Source organism: Grampus griseus (genome assembly GCF_964374135.1).
Source record: "Grampus griseus genome assembly, chromosome: 13".
NCBI classification, from domain to species: Eukaryota; Metazoa; Chordata; class Mammalia; order Artiodactyla; family Delphinidae; genus Grampus; species Grampus griseus.
This window is the reverse complement of record NC_139007.1, coordinates 47732805-47749025: the sequence shown is the minus strand read 5'-3', so window position 1 is coordinate 47749025 and position 16221 is coordinate 47732805. Positions and strand designations below refer to the sequence as shown.

Here is a 16221-nt window from a genome sequence, read left to right as displayed (position 1 = left end):
CAGTTTCGATTCTGTCTAAAATAAATACCTACAAAGTGGGACAAGATATGGATAATTTTAAAAAATTATTTGGGCCCTTGCTTAAAAAACATTAAGTATGAACATTCTTTGGAGATATAAACCACATGCTGCTGTTCAGAAGTAGTAAGTATTGGATCATGAATGAATTCAGTCAAATGGCTACCCTTTATTAGCCAGCTTTCCCTGATAGGATAGCCCTCAGCAGACTAGTGCTCCCCAGTCAAAATTTCTGTGCATGAGCTACAGTAGAATCTTGACTAGTCTTAGAATGCCAGTCCCCGGAATTGTTAGTCCAAGTCTTTTTTTTTTTTTTTTTTTTTTTTTTGCGGTACGCGGGCCTCTCACTGTTGTGGCCTCTCCCATTGCGTTGCGGAGCACAGGCTCCGGACGCGCAGGCTCAGCGGCCATGGCTCACGGGCCCAGCCGCTCCGCGGCATGTGGGATCTTCCCGGACCGGGGCACGAACCCGTGTTCCCTGCATCGGCAGGCAGACTCTCAACCACTGCGCCACCAGGGAAGCCCAGTCCAAGTCTTAATGAGGTCTTAGACTACAAACTTGAAAGATTGGCACTGTGCAAGCCTTTGCAGGAAGGAAGCATTTGTAATAAGTGAAGCTGAAATTGCTTAATCTCAAAATCAATTAGCTTTGGGAATACATTTAAATGAAACAATCATCATGAACTTTCCAGTTATTTTTTTCCTAATCTATGCTAAAATCCAAAAGGAATATTATTGGATTATCTGCTCTTTTGAATTAAATATCCCCGTGTGCCCCGTCATTTGCAAACATAAGTAAAGCTTTACCATGCTATATAGAATATGGGAAATTTTTTTCTTCCAAAACTTGTTAACTCCATAGCCACAAGGAATGAGCTGTATTTTGGACTATGAACTTGAAAGGAGTTTGTTTACTGATCAGCTAATCAGAGATTATTCAGACAAGAATCCTCAAGAAATTTCTTTATTGGTCCATTTCCCATTTCGCAGAGAAGAGCAAGCAGCAAGGAAGAGTAAATTGATAGTCTATAGCTAATCAAGACTTTAGAACTATTTAATGTTTTGCTTACATATTCATCTGGCAATTTTTTAGAATTGTTTCAGTTCTGTAAATTCTTTATTTGTTGCATTTGATTATATTAAGTAAATAAATGAATTTGTTAATATTCCAAGTTGTATCTGGGGAGTAACGATAGCATATAACTTCAGGTACCTAGATTTAAGATTATTTTGAAGGCGTATACCATCAATCCAGAGCAATCCTCCAGCTACTTGATTCATTACAAGCTCTGGCGAAAGAGCAGCTCTCCCACAGGATTCAAACGTGTGTAGAATAACATCATTAGTACTGTACTTCCTTCCTCTGGAGCTATTAACCATTCCCAGGAGAGAGAAGAGAAATCACATAACACCCATTGCTTATATCAGAGTTATGAGTTCGGTAAATAATTATACCTTCTTGTTTTTGAGTGCAGTAGAATGAGGAAGTATATTACGGCTGCTACTAAACCACATTCAAATTACAGTCTCTAGAGCAACAACACAGTAATCCATATTTTCAAAAGAATCATAGCAACTCAATTTTTTTTTTTTTTTCTCGGTACGCGGGCCTCTCCCGTTGCGGAGCACAGGCTCCGGACGCGCAGGCTCAGTGGCCATGGCTCACGGGCCCAGCCACTCCGCTGCATGTGGGATCCTCCCGGACCGGGCACGAACCTGCGTCCCCTACATCGGCAGGTGGACTCTCAACCACTGAGCCACCAGGGAAGCCCGCAACTCAATATTTTAAAAGACATGTTTCTAATTGCAATTGCCATAATCAGTTATTTTCTGATGTGATGTTTTACTTTCAAAGAATTATTACCTTTGTAGAATAGTGAAATTTTAAATTAAATTAAAAGTTGAGACACATGTTTTAAATAATACTCCAATTTAAAATGGAAGAACTGGAGATTGGAGGAAACAGAAATAAATGAAATTAGAATGATAGCAAAGTTTGAAGTTCTATTCCAGGATTCTTTGAACCAAACACTTGACAGCTCCCCAGTCATGTTAATTGCCTTTTTGTATCTGTATATATTTCCATATGCTGAGTCATCATGTTGGCTTAAAATGCAGTCATTATAACAATATTGGCAATATTTGGCTTAAAATGCAGTCATTATAACAATATTGGCAATATTTAAATGTTCTTCCCTTTCATGCCTGCCTTATGGAATATACAGTTTCTGAACACAAACTGTTATTTTATCTTTAAAATATTTTTCTAAAATATTATTAGTGCTTGTAAAATAAAGATAGATAGGAGAACATGATTGCCTTTAAAGTACTATGATAGCAGAACTAAAGTTAAAGACGTTTAAAATCCCTTATTCTCTCAAATTAAATTCATTTTGAGCCAGAGGTCTAGAAAGCTTAGCCTTTGGTATCATGGGATGCCCAGGGCACCCTGACTCCCAGACCAAGGGAGCAGAATCTTTCTTGACTCATTTCCCTTTATCACAGACTCACCATATTCATGTCAAATGCCCACTGTCCATATATATTATTTTATATATGCTGTATTTAAAATGGATACACTGCTGTATTTAAAATGGATAACCAACAAGAACCTACTGTATAGCACAGGGAACTCTGCTCAATTTTATGTAACAATCTAAATGGGAAAAGAATTTGAAAAACAATAGATGCATGTATATGTATAACTGAATCACTTTGCTGTACACCTGAAACTAATACAACATTGTTAATCAACTATACTGCAGTAGAAAATAGAAAGTTTTTAAAAAATAAAAATACCGAAAAGAAGAAATTAGAGCCATATAAATATATAGATTTTTCAATAGACTCATAGAATTTAGACACAAAAAAGATCTTAGAAATTGTTCTGTGAGTGACCAAAACTTGGTTCTGACTCACTACACATTTGCTTTGCAAGTAGGCAGCCCTTCCCCGACACACAGGTATTTCAGCTGTGATGGCCCATGGCATGTGCCTCATGCTTTCCAGGCCAATCTCCATGTCTTTGCAGCTTTGCCTAAGAAAAGGCAAATGACCTTATTTAATATCTAGATATAATGATGCCCTATCTGATTTCTTGAAGCCCTTCCCTGATTTACATTTAAGAGCCAGTGTAACCATTGATCTTATAATTTTACTGAAGCACAGTAATTTTGTAGATTGAAAGAATGGCAACCAAAGCTATACTTTCATATAAATATATATGTATTGGAAACCCAGCTTCCTTTCTGTTCACATGATATATCCTTTGCTAGTGCTTTTAATATTTTGCTCCCTGTATAATTAGTGATACAGTGCTGTTTTCCTTCTGATATGAATGTGTGCAAAGACAAAGACATTATATATATATATATATATATATATATATATATAAACCTTTAAATCTTTTTTTAACATATTGAAATTTTTTCAGTATATCTCTGATTTTTTTCTTGATTAACCACATTAATAGCAGAGAACAAATGCCTGCATACAAAAGTAATTTGAATTTTATTTAGTACATATACAGCTTAAGTTTCACATCTGAGTGTGCTGCCATGGCCTCTAACACCCTGAACTTGAAAAGAACCAGTCCCTGAAGCGCTGGAAACTGGGCTGGGCTCCTTGGCATGCCGTCCTCTTCCTTCTCCAGGGTGAAGTCATCACTCCCTCTTGCCCTGATATCGTGGCTTTTATAGTTTCTCTGGAACATAGAAATTTGGAGTTTTGCTAAATAGGTTTATTGACTTTGGTCAGTGATAGAACGGTTGGAATAAAAACATAACATGTCATGATGGCAAATTAGTGACCAATTACTGTATGCATTTGCCATATGTTAATAAAATTTGAAAGTAGCTGTTCATCCTGTTTGGATGATTGGATATTCCTTTGATCTAAGCCAACGATGAAAATAAAAACTGACTCTCAGTCCCAGAAGTTAATAAATGTAAGGCATTTTCTAAAATAAATGAATATGTGGTTTTCAGATCTCTGTCTTTTATTTCTGTTTATTTTTTATTAGGTTTACTATAAATCTGTGTTTGGGAGCAAAATCTAGATTTTACTCCAAAAAGAAACAGGGAATAAGAGGGTGGCAGCCTACAGTGTCAGATACCAGATTGTCACCACTGTTTTCCTTTTCATCAGCATCCTCAGCATGCCTGTGGCAGAAGCAGTGACAGAACTGGAAGGGTTTACCCAGGGTTGTGAATGCGTAAAATGAAAAACAAAGGGGATAGGAAACCTAGGGGACACCAAGAGCAGTATGTCAATGGGGCCAACTTAGAAAGAGAGGAAAGTGAGAAATCCACAAGCTTGCAAGGTTTGGCTTCAACTTAACCTTGCAGCCTTCTCTCCTGCCACCTTCCCTTCCCTCCACTCACCAGTCTCAGGAGCTACCTCAGGTTCCTGGCTAGCCCTTCTGCTGTGTGTCTCTCTGTGTCCAGATTCTCCTTCTCTCCATTCTTCCCTCACTACTTGTTATTTACCCTTCAAGAATCTACTCAGGACTCGCCTCGAAGAAGCCTTCTGTGATCCCTTCCATGTTGGATTGCATGTCCTGGCCCTAGGTGCTCAGAACATTTCACACATTTAACTTGGCACTTACTGTATGTGACTGGAATTATTTACGCTTAGGTCTTTCTTTCCCATTACGCTATAAGGTCCTTAGGAGTGATTTATCCATTATAAGGATCCTTGTAACCCAGTGCCCTGCACAGTCCCTGGCAAAGTGTAGGCATGCAGTAAATGTAAGTCTGAATGAAAACTAAAATGTGGGTTTTCAGCTTTCTGGAAGAGAATTTATTGGTCAGGAGAATCACTGACTTTATTTGAATTATCACCTGTGTTTGACATTTTAAGTAGCTCTCCAGACATAAACTGTACCCAAGGGTATGACCATGTCTCAAGAGCCACTTTATGTGTATTTGTGTCAGTGTATGTTTAGGACTAACTCTTTTTAAAAAGCATTTCACTAAGATGAGCCGCAAGGCAATAATTTTTTAAGCTTATTCCTTTGACCTCTTTCAGATTTGAATTACATAATTTTGTTGAAGTTCTTGAGCATAGATTAAATAGGTCATGGAATACATGAGTGCCTTGGAAAATAGGTAAAATTGTGTGAAGGGAAACATAAGAAAGGAAGTCTGGTAAACGGGGAGGAAGTTTAAAGCAGGGTGGAATGAGTATATAACTAACGAATCTTTGAATATATCTTATATCCAAGAAAAATGTTGTATATAATGTGAATGTCTATAAAAGTCCCTGGACTCTCAGACCGAAATTAATTAAAATGTTGAAAAGCTTAATATGGGGTATGGAGCACGATAGGGGTGTTTTGGTCTGATTTTGTTTTATATTCTACTTGAAATGGGTGTATATCTCTTTACGGCACCTGTACCTTCTAAAATATTTGTTCATCAACAGCAAGCACATAACAACTTCTTTCTGACTTAAGTCAAAAGTAATTTTCAATTTGAAGATAGGAGTCAAAGCCTGAAACCAGTAGCCAAAGAAAGCAACACTGGATATTTTAAAATATACAGAGCAAACTATTAACTGAGATGTCATTATTCAAAAACTGTCTCTTTCACTTCTACTTAGAGCTGCAAAAAATGGAATCATTCTGACCCATAACTCTTCACTTTCTTCTCTTCTTTAGTGGGATTGGAAGGAATTGGCCCTGGGCCTCAGGAGGCAGCAGTATTTTGGCAGAATTTGGAACTCTGCATTTGGAGTTTATACACTTGAGCTACTTATCAGGAAACCCCATCTTTGCTGATAAGGTGAGATTCTGCAATATACCCTGCACTGCAAAAAAGTACTTGTTGGAAACAATATCCCTCTGTGGGGAGATTTAGTAATACGGAACGTGGAAAAGAACCACCAATTTTAATGTAGCCCTTTATGAAGTTTTGTTACGTGCAGCATTTCATTTAACCAAACTGTAAACCATTCTTTTCACGGCACCATTCTAACTCAGTGCAAGAGGGCCTCGCTTACATGTCTGATTCTCTACACCTCAAGCAAGTAACTTTACATCTCTGAAGTTTTTCCCTTATCTAAAACTATAGTGTTTTGTGGACTCTGTATACATGAAAGACTTTTTAAACTCAAAGTGTTTTACAAATGCAAAGTAGCAATTGAATCAGTTTCTAATTTTCAAGAAACACACCCATTACCCCACCACTCCGCCCTTAGCTTTCACCCCATTTGTCAGCTCCCCTTTACAGCAGAATTCTTTGGAAGAGTTGTCTGTGTTTGTTTCCTTCTCTTCTTGACTCCCACTCCCTTGAATGCTCTCCCGCTGGGCTTTTCTCCCAGCCACACCAGTGAGGGCTGTGTTGCCAGATCCAGTAGTCATTCTCACCTCTCCCTCTCCCTCCCTTTTCCTCCCCATCTTCCTCTCCCTCTCCCTCTTCCTCCCTTTTCCTCCCCATCTTCCTCTCCCTCCCCCTCCCCCCTCCCTCTCCATCTCCCCCTCTCCCCCTCCCTCCCCCTCCCCCTCTCCCCCTCAGCATCGGCACACTTGATCACTTCCTTCTCCACGGGCATTCTCTGCCCCTGGCTTGCCTCTGTCTTTGCCAGGTGCTCCTTCTCAGTCTCCTATATTGGAACTTCTTTATCACCCCAACCTCTAAACATTGGAAAACCCCAGGACTCAAACCGGGGCCTCTTCTTTTTACATTCACTCTCTCCATTATTTCATCCAACCTCATGACTTTACATACTGTCTGTAGGCTGTTAACTCCACATTTGTAATTCCAATTCCAACCTGTCCCCTGAACTCCAGGCTCTATAGCTAAGTACCTATTCAACATTTCCACTGAAAGGTCTATCAGACAACTCCCACTTAAAATGTCTCAGACTCAGCCCCTACACTGGCTTTTACTCTAGTCTTCATTATCTGGGTAAAGACGCCTCAGTTTACCCAGTGTCTCAGACCAGAAATCTTGAGGTCATCCTGGTTCCTCTCTTTTTGGTAAACCTCAGATCCAATCCATGAAGAAATCCTTTGTATCCCGTTACCTGTGCTGCTACCCTAGTCCAGGGATCCATCATCTCTTACCTGGACTGTGCAGTAGCCATCTGACTACCACTTCCTCCCTTGCCCCCTCAGTCACACCGATCCTGTAAAAACACAAGTTTTCAATGGCTTTGCATCACACTCAAAATAAGATAAGCCCACATTATGGTCTGTGAGGCCTGCAAGATGTGGGGCCTGGCCACCTCTAGGCTCTCCGACATTCTCCCCTTCTCTTCCTCACCTCCACCCTTTTCTCCACTCTTTTCTCAGGACTTTTTTGTACTTGCTCTTCCTTCTGCCCACGTGCTCTTCCTCCATTGCTCTGCGTGACTTACTCCTTCATTCCTTTAAATTTCTGCTGAAACCCTCTCCCAGTAGCCTCTCCAGACCACCATGACTAACAGAGTACAGCCTCACCACCTCACATCACTCTGTCCCATTACTCTTTTGTATTTTTTTCATAGCATTTATTACCACCTGATATATTTATTTGTTTGTTAGCTGTCTCACTCCACTGGATGCAAATTCCAAAATGGTAATGACTTTGTTTATCCACTGATACATCCTAGTTTCTTCTATGGTGTCTGGCATATGGTAGACTGTATTCACTTACAGTTATTATTTTTGTAAGCTGGTGGCAACTCTCTTTGCTCTAATTCTGCATCATTTAAATCAATGGGTTTTTTTTCTAACATGGAAAAATGTAATCAAGAAAGAGAGAAGAATGGCACCAAACTTGTTTTTCATATTTTCATAGTAACATTCCATTTTCTATTGTAGGTAATGAATATTCGAACAGTACTGAACAACCTGGAAAAACCACAAGGCCTTTATCCTAACTATCTGAATCCCAATAGTGGACAATGGGCTCAATGTAAGTCAAAAGTTAAGCATTGTTGATACAGATGAACTTTTTGCAAAGCAGAAGTAGAGACACAGGTGTAGAGGATGGAAGTATGGATACCAGGGGTGGGGGGTGGATGGTGGTGTGATGAACTGGGAGATTGGGATTGACAGATATACACTACTATGTATAAAATAGATAACTAACGAGAACCTACTGTATAGCACAGGGAACTCTACTCAGTGCTCTGTGATGACCTAAATGAGAAGCAAATCCAAGAGAGGGGATATAGGGACTTCCCTGGTAGTTCAGTGGTAAAGAATCCGCCTTCCAGTGCAGGGGACCCAGCTTTGATCTCTGGTAGGGGAACTAAGATCTCGCATGGCGCGGGGCAACTAAGCCCATGCGCCGCAACTACTGAGCTTGTGCGCCTCAACTAGAGAGCCCAAGTGCTGCAAACTACAGAGCCCACGCACTCTGGAGCCCCTGTGCCACAACTAGAGAGAGAAAACCTGCATGCCACAACTAGAGAGAAGCCTGCACACCACAACTGGAGAGAAGCCCGCGTGCCGCAAGGAAAGATCCTGATGCCTCAACAAAGATCCCATGTGCCGCAACTAAGATGCGACTCGGCCAAAAAAATATAAATAATTAATTAAATTTAATTAAATTAAAATTAAATGAAAAAGAGAGGGGATACATATATATGTATAGCTGATTCACTTTGCTGTACAACAGAAACTAACAACATTGTAAAGCAACTATACTTCAGTAATTAATAATAAAAAAATGTTAAGCATTGTTTTAGCTCTTTATGATACCCAGCACTGTTCTAGTAACAGAGAGAAGGAACACCAAGAAAAGCACAAATCTTGTTGGAGAATCTTTAGAAAAGGGGAAAGGGAGCATGGTTCCTTTAATAAATAGGCTTCTGTCATAAGACAGACTGTAAATGTTACCAGGGGAACTAGATTGTTCATTTTTCATGCATAACTGTGAGCATGATGATCTGTAAGCACATTTAAAGCTGTTAATCAGAAAGGAAATATCTGGTCAGGGTACTGTGGGGATGCTAGCCTATAATAAACTGGTTATATAGATAAGAAAATTGTTCCTTTGTGCTAATGACTAGCAGGGTTTACCCAGATTAGCTAGAGTATTCTATTTCATAACATTTTCTCTTTCTGTTTGGCTACAGGATGGGAGAGGAGACTGAGTCTTTAAGGGTTGAGAAATTGTAAGAGCAAACAGGGTGCTTTAGTCAATTTTAAGCCAGCAGATAAAGGCTTCCTGCCAGGAGAGCCAACTTCACCATAGAAGAAAGTATTGTGCTAGAAGCCCTCACTTCAGATCCTTAGGGACTTTAACCAGGCATATAAAGATGCAGAGTAGCTGAAAGAAATGTTCTCAAGCTGATTTGGAAAAACAGTGGTAGATTAAGCAGCACCTGAGAGCAAATGAAAAATCCTAAGTGAGATGTCTAGCTGTGCCGCAGATGTTAGCGACGCCTTGAAATTTTACTCTAATTTGAGTCTTTTTCTTTATATTTAAATATGATATTCCTAGATGATTATGCCTCACTGCTACTTTAGAAGTATTTTTCTTAAAGAATAATGTAGTAGAAAAAATGTGCTAAAATCTATGTCTGTGTTAATAATGTCTATGGAAGGCCCTAGCATTGAGACCACAACACCATAGTCAAGGTTGCCACTTAACCTAAGTGTGATCTGCAGATCACTAGATATCCCTAAAATCTCTCAGGGGATCTACACAATCAAAGCTTATTATATTTTTATAATAACACTAAGACTTTCTGCCTTTTTTACTGTGCTGACAGTTGCAGTTACATTGCAAAATCAATGGTGGGCAAAACTGCTGAAGCCATAGTGATAGCCATGGCAGAGACACCAGATAGTACTAACACCAGGCATACCTCAGAAACATTGTGGGTTCAGTTCCAGGCCACTGCAATAAATCAAATATCACAATAAAGCTAGACACACATTCTTTGTTATTTCCCAGTGCATATAAAAGTTATGTTTAGGGGTCTTCCCCAGTGGCGCAGTGGTTGAGAGTCTGTCTACCGATGCAGGGGACACGGGTTCGTGCCCCGGTCTGGGAAGATCCCACATGCCGCAGAGCGGCTGGGCCTGTGAGCCATGGCCGCTGAGCCTGCGCGTCCGGAGCCTGTGCTCCACAATGAGAGAGGCCACAACAGTGAGAGGCCTGCGTACCGCAAAAAAAAAAAAAAAAAAGTTATGTTTACACTATACTGTAGTCCATTAAGTATGCAGTAGTATTATGTCTAAAAACACTGTATATACTTTAATGTAAAAATACTTTATTGCTAAAAAATGCTATCCATCTTCTGAGCCTTCAGTAAGTCATAGTAATGTCAAAGATCACTGATCACATAGACCATAAAAATATAATAGTAATGAAAAAGAAATATTGTGAAAATTTTCAAATAGAGACACAAAGTGAGCAAATGGTGTTGGGAAAATGATGCTGATAGACTTGCTCAATGCAGGGTTGTCACAAACTTCAATTTTTATAAAACAAAGTGTCTGCTCTGCAAAGGGCAATAAAGCAAAGGGCAATAAAATGAGATATACCTGTGATCATATCCTTCACTGCAGATAACAAATAAAAAGATGCCAGTTTCACTCATGAACGCTCTTAATGAAGCAAAAAATTTACTGATTCTAGTAAATCTCAATCATTGAGTACACATCATTGTAATATTCTGTATGATTAAATGGAAAGGACGCTTAAGGTGTTTCTGCTGCATGATGAAAAATAGTGGTTGCCTCATAGAAAAGCACTCGTGTGATTGAGTAGCAAGCTGAACTAGCCACATGTTGTTTCACAAGTCACCATTTTTACTTGAAAGAACTACTGAAGACAAACTGGTTATTCAGACTTGGGTAATTGATAGACGTGGTTGCAAAAGTGAGCACGTTGCTTCAAGCAAAACTAACAGTATCTGTGCCAAAGGTAAAACTTGAGCTTCTAAATGAAAATTAGAATTCTGAAAAGCTTGCACATTGCCACCATAGCCTTAATGTCTTTCACCAACACTAAAAGACTCTTCTGAGATTGGTGTTGATATTAACAAATACGGTTTTTCAATGTTGTATAATCAAATGTATCAACGTCTGGAAGATGTGCATAATTCAGTGAACCAGTATTTTCCAAATGACCAATGCATGCTGCTATAAAATCATGTGTGAGAAAAAGTGCATTCAAAGTGCAAGATGGCCCAATGGATTTTAATGTAATAGTACAAAAATTAATTGATGTGGTTTCTAACTCCACATTGCAACTGTTAAAAAACCTTGACCACCTGTCAAGTTTTGTTGTAGTACCAAAGAAAAATTACCCACAATTATCTGAAAAGACTATCAAAATACTCTTTGCTTTCCAACTGTACAAATGTGTGAGGCTGAATTTTCTTCATATATTTCAGCCAGAACAACATACAGCAGCAGATTGAATGTAGAGCAGATATGAAAATCCAGTTGTCTTCTAGTACAGCAGACATTGAAGAGATTTGCAGAAATGTAAAGTGGTATCAGTCTTCCCACTAATTATTTTTGTTTTGTAAAATGTAACATATTCTTATGAAAAATCTATATATTAATATAATGGGTATATTATTACTTTAAATAAACTAATAAAATATTTTAAATTCTGTTTTCATTTCCAATATGGTAAATATTGATAGATATTACATAAACAAGTTCTTTAGGGTGCTTATTCGTTTTTGAGAGTGTTAAAGGGTGCTGAGGCTAAAAAGTGTGAGGGCCACTCTAGTATTTGGGATAAAAGAGAACCTGAGTAGCTTTCTGAGTTCAAGATAACTAGATACGATTCTCTGAAAGGACAAGCGTTTTTAAAGTTCTCCTTCTCACGAAAGATTTCAAAAGTTGAAGAAAAGTCTCTATGATTTACTTTTCTCTTCCTGTGATATAGGATTTAGAGGTCACTATGAAGAGGGACAAAAAGTCAGTTGTTCTAGAACATCCCAGCTTCACCTTCTGGGTCACTGATACACTACGTATTTGGCCATGCTTCGTGGTACAAAGGGCCCTTTGTAATTGGATTGTTTATGGGCCAATTCCTGATGGAAAAACAAATAGGGTTCATGAGTCCCCTGTCTCTCTTCCCACACCCCCATCCTGTGTTCCAGCCACAAGGAAGACACACTTTTTTTTATTCTTTAATCAAGGTCTGCTTGGCCACATCCAGGTCTTGGCTTGTGCTGTTTCCTCAGCCCTTTTACTGCACTTCTGGCTCTACCAAGAACCAGCCCAATCTCCATTTCCTCTAGGTGGCTTTCTTCAAGACACTGCTTGGAAATTGTTAGCACCCGCTTCTCCTCTGCCCGCCCCCTTCTTCCTCCTCTGTCCCAACCCGTTGGGTACTTTCCTATCACAGTCTTTTCCTAATGACTCATATACATACCCATCTTCCTATGGATCCAAAACTTTCGAGGACAGTGACTTCATCATATTTGTTAACTCAGCACATAGTGTCTTACAGCTAGTAGGAGCTTACTTGAGTTTTGTGAATGCTCATGCAGTCCGTATCCAATCTGCCTCTGCTTTTTTTTTTTTTGCGGTACACGGGCCTCTCACTGTTGTGGCCTCTCCCGTTGCGGAGCACAGGCTCCGGACGCGCAGGCTCAGCGGCCATGGCTCACGGGCCCAGCCGCTCCGCGGCATGTGGGATCTTCCCGGACCGGGGCACGAACCTGCGTCCCCTGCATCGGCAGGTGGACTCTCAAGCACTGCGCCACCAGGGAAGCCCTCTGCCTCTGCTTTTAACAATGGTTCTGTTTTTCCTCTCTGAACAATTTGTCTCCTGCTCCTCAGTTGTGGCTGAGAGGCAGCATCTGGTCCTGGTCAATGATAATCTCTCTTGACTGTTGAGGCCAAATATGGGGCTCCGTGTCTTATAAACAGAAAAATTATCACCCTTCTTCAGTTAAAATAACAACATTATATGTATGTGTGTGTGTGTGTGTGTGTGTGTGTATCTATAAAATATGGTGTTACTAGTATCATTGGGGGATTGCTTTGAGAGAAGTTCAGATTCAGATGAAGTCTATAAAATTAAGAAGTGAAGATACTGAGTATTTCATCCTTTTTGTCTTGATTCTTTTGATTTTTTTTCCTCTTTCTAAGTATTAGGAATCCGTTTATGTGACCTAATCCTATTGAAAAGAATACATTACCCCTTTTATAGAAAAGAATACATCACCCCTTTTATAAAAGAACATAATATTTGAGTAGCTATTATACACATTATGTTTAGAACATTTGGGAATAAGAATACCATATATGTTCTTTCTAGAAGTAGACAGTCCTTTCCTGCTGATAAAATCAGGCATGTTCTCTCTTACAGCCACTAAGATATTTACACAGATAACACAAATAGTCATCCAGACTTGGGGGAAGCTTAGTGAGTGATATGCTAAATCATCAAAAAGACCTTTTCTTGTTTCTCCTCTATGTTCCTTTATGTTCCTTTATTTTGATTCTTTCCAAATATAAAAATTTTATAGGTAGGAAAATAGAAAATCAACTAGCACTTAGCAACATTAATTAAAACAAATATGTAAACCCTTTTCCTTTTTTAAAAAATCACCAAATGCCCAAGCTTGCTTCTTCCTTCCTTATAGAATCATAACCCAAGGAAGAAGAAAATGAAGCTGCTTCTGGCTGTTAGTTTTCAGCTCTCATTGCTTTAACTCTAAAGGACATGTCTGGATCATGGCCATCATTTCCTATTACTTCATTTAGTCCCGTTATTTTGACAGTAACTGGACAGTGATTTGCTTTACCACACATCACTTGCATTTGTCTCCTGCAATCATGTTTATAACAACAGGGCTTATTATCGATGAGATAGTACTTAGTCTATTTAATTTGTAAATGTCAGAGGTTTCTGTGGCGATTTATTTAGGAAATTGTAAAGGTCACTTCAAACTGCTATTTTAAGGATCAGTCTTACAATTATAAAAAGACTAACTTTACATTAAAATTAAAACTGTAATTCTGGACTTTCTGCAAAAGAAAATCCATATTTACTTAAACATATAGCCCTTCTGGGCTTAATAGGTGTAGTCCTTAATAAGACTGACTTAAAAGAATTTTGCTTTGTTCATCAATTTTTTACTGAGTACCTACTACCTACTATGTGCAAGATGCTTTTTAGAAGCTGATGTGGACTGGGAAACATAATAGGTCTGGTCCCTGCTCTCCTGGATCATATAATCTTATGAAGGAGACAAAAAAAATTTCACCATCTTATGAAAGTGCAGGTGTGGTACATGTGTGCTATCAGAAAGTGTACAATGAGAGAACTTAGTGGGCATCAGATATGAAATATGAATAAGGATTACTAAATGAAGGGAAAAGGAATCAGGGAGCTCACTTCAGACAGAGAGAACAATGCCTTTAGAATCCCTGAGGTGGGAAGCAGCCTGATGGTTTTGAGAAACCAAAAGAGGGACCATATAGCAAGAGGGCAGAGAGCAGATAGAGCAGGACTGATAATATAGAGAAGATTGAGGTCATACAGGGCCTCCCAGGTCTCCAGAGACCCAGGATTTGAGTCTTCATCATTGAAGGCTTCAAGTAAGGGCTGATCTGATTCACATGTTAAAAAGGTTGCTCTGGCATTCATTAATGTGGGAAATAGATTGGAGTGGCACTGCCATCAGAACTTTGTGTGATGATGGAAATGTTCTGTATCTTCCCTCTTCGGTGCAGTAGCCACAGGCCACATGTATGAGCACTAGTATGGCTGAGGAACTGATTTTTTTTTTTTTAATTTTAATAAGTTTAAATAGCAAGATGCTGTCACAGTGCAGGAGACCAGATAATTTGCCATTGCAGACTCAGGCAGGGCATAGTGGTAGCTTGGGCCAGAATCATATTAGTGAGGACAGGAAGGAGTAGATGGACTTAAGAGATACATTGGAGGTAAAATTAGTAGAGTTCGGTAACTCACTGAATGTGGGCGCGAAGGAGAGAAGAGGTAAAGAATGACTGTTTGATGTCTGACTTGTGCAGACTTGGCAGGGTGATGGCACCACTTAGTGAGATAGGGACGAAGGCTAAGATAAGGTTGAGGAGGAAAAGATAATACATTCACTTTTAACCTGTGTTCAGTTGTTCAAGTTTAGGTCCCCATGTCCAAGTGGAGTTGTTGGGTGGGACTCAGGAGAAAATTGTCTTGATAGTAGTATAAAAACCAATTTACTTTTGTGTAACTAAATCAACTAATAAAGGTTTTATTTTTTTAATAGATACATAAAGTTAGTTTCGAGTTATGAAACTTCAAATGCAAATTTCCCAAATAAGACTATCTTATTAATGCGCAAATTCTCTATGAATTCTAGGAATGATATTTCAAAGAGAGTATGTCTTTGTTTTTGTAGGTAAATATGCTTGAAAAGTAACAGTATTAATTCAAACAGTAGGCAAAAGAATATGTACATTTAGTGTTATATGTTAGAGAGCAAGTGATTCCAAGTTTGAGACCCTGTGTGGGCTGAAGAGTTAGCTGGCACCTACCAATGTTATCTCATTTAGCCCCTCTAAGCCTCAGTTTTCTCACTTTTAATGAGAATTACCTACCTATAAGTCAAAGACTGTTTGTATAGCAATAATATAAATATGTAGTGGATCTGGCATAATAAATGACAGTGGAGGGGGGCTGTAGGAATGGAGTACATTGATTCTTCCCTATCTGCAGGGGATTGGTTTCAGGACCCCAGGGATACCAAAATTCACGGATGCTCAAGTCCCTTATGTAAAATGGCACAGTATTTGCATATAACCTATGCATATCCTCCAGATACTTTAAATCATCTCTAGATTATTTATAATACCTAATACAATGTAAATGCTATGTAAATACAATGTAAATGCCATGTAAATAGTATTTGGCTGTGCATGGCAAGTTGAACTTTTGCTTTTTGGAACTTCCTAGAATTTTTTTATCATATTTTCAATCCACAGTTGATTGAACCTACTGATGGGGAACCTACAGATATGGAGGGCTGACTGCATTAAAAAGAAACACTTCTCCTGCCCTGTCTTCTTTCTTACCTCTCTCAAAGGATTTTGACCCTTCAGATTAATAACACTACAAAACCTATCAAATAATAAAAATTATAATACAAGAAGCTGAGGAGCTTCTGGTTATATTGCAAGCCAGTTTTTGTTGTTGTTGTTTTTTTTAAGATTTGATGATACTCACAGCTTTGACATAGTTTATTATTGAGAGATAAAGCAATTAAAAATATATTTGAATATGGTGA

The 16221-nt window shown here is 38.9% G+C and overlaps 1 protein-coding gene across 2 annotated transcripts in view; it reads left to right on the top strand.

The window, feature by feature from the left end:
- The window catches only part of MAN1A1 (mannosidase alpha class 1A member 1), a 172871-nt gene that overhangs the window by 129844 nt on the left and 26806 nt on the right, over positions 1-16221 (top strand). For both annotated transcript variants that reach the window (XM_082668944.1, XM_082668945.1), the window contains exons 6-7: positions 5678-5801; positions 7823-7916. In XM_082668944.1, coding sequence (XP_082525070.1) covers positions 5678-5801; positions 7823-7916 — 218 coding nt within the window. The remainder of the gene's footprint in view (positions 1-5677; positions 5802-7822; positions 7917-16221) is intronic.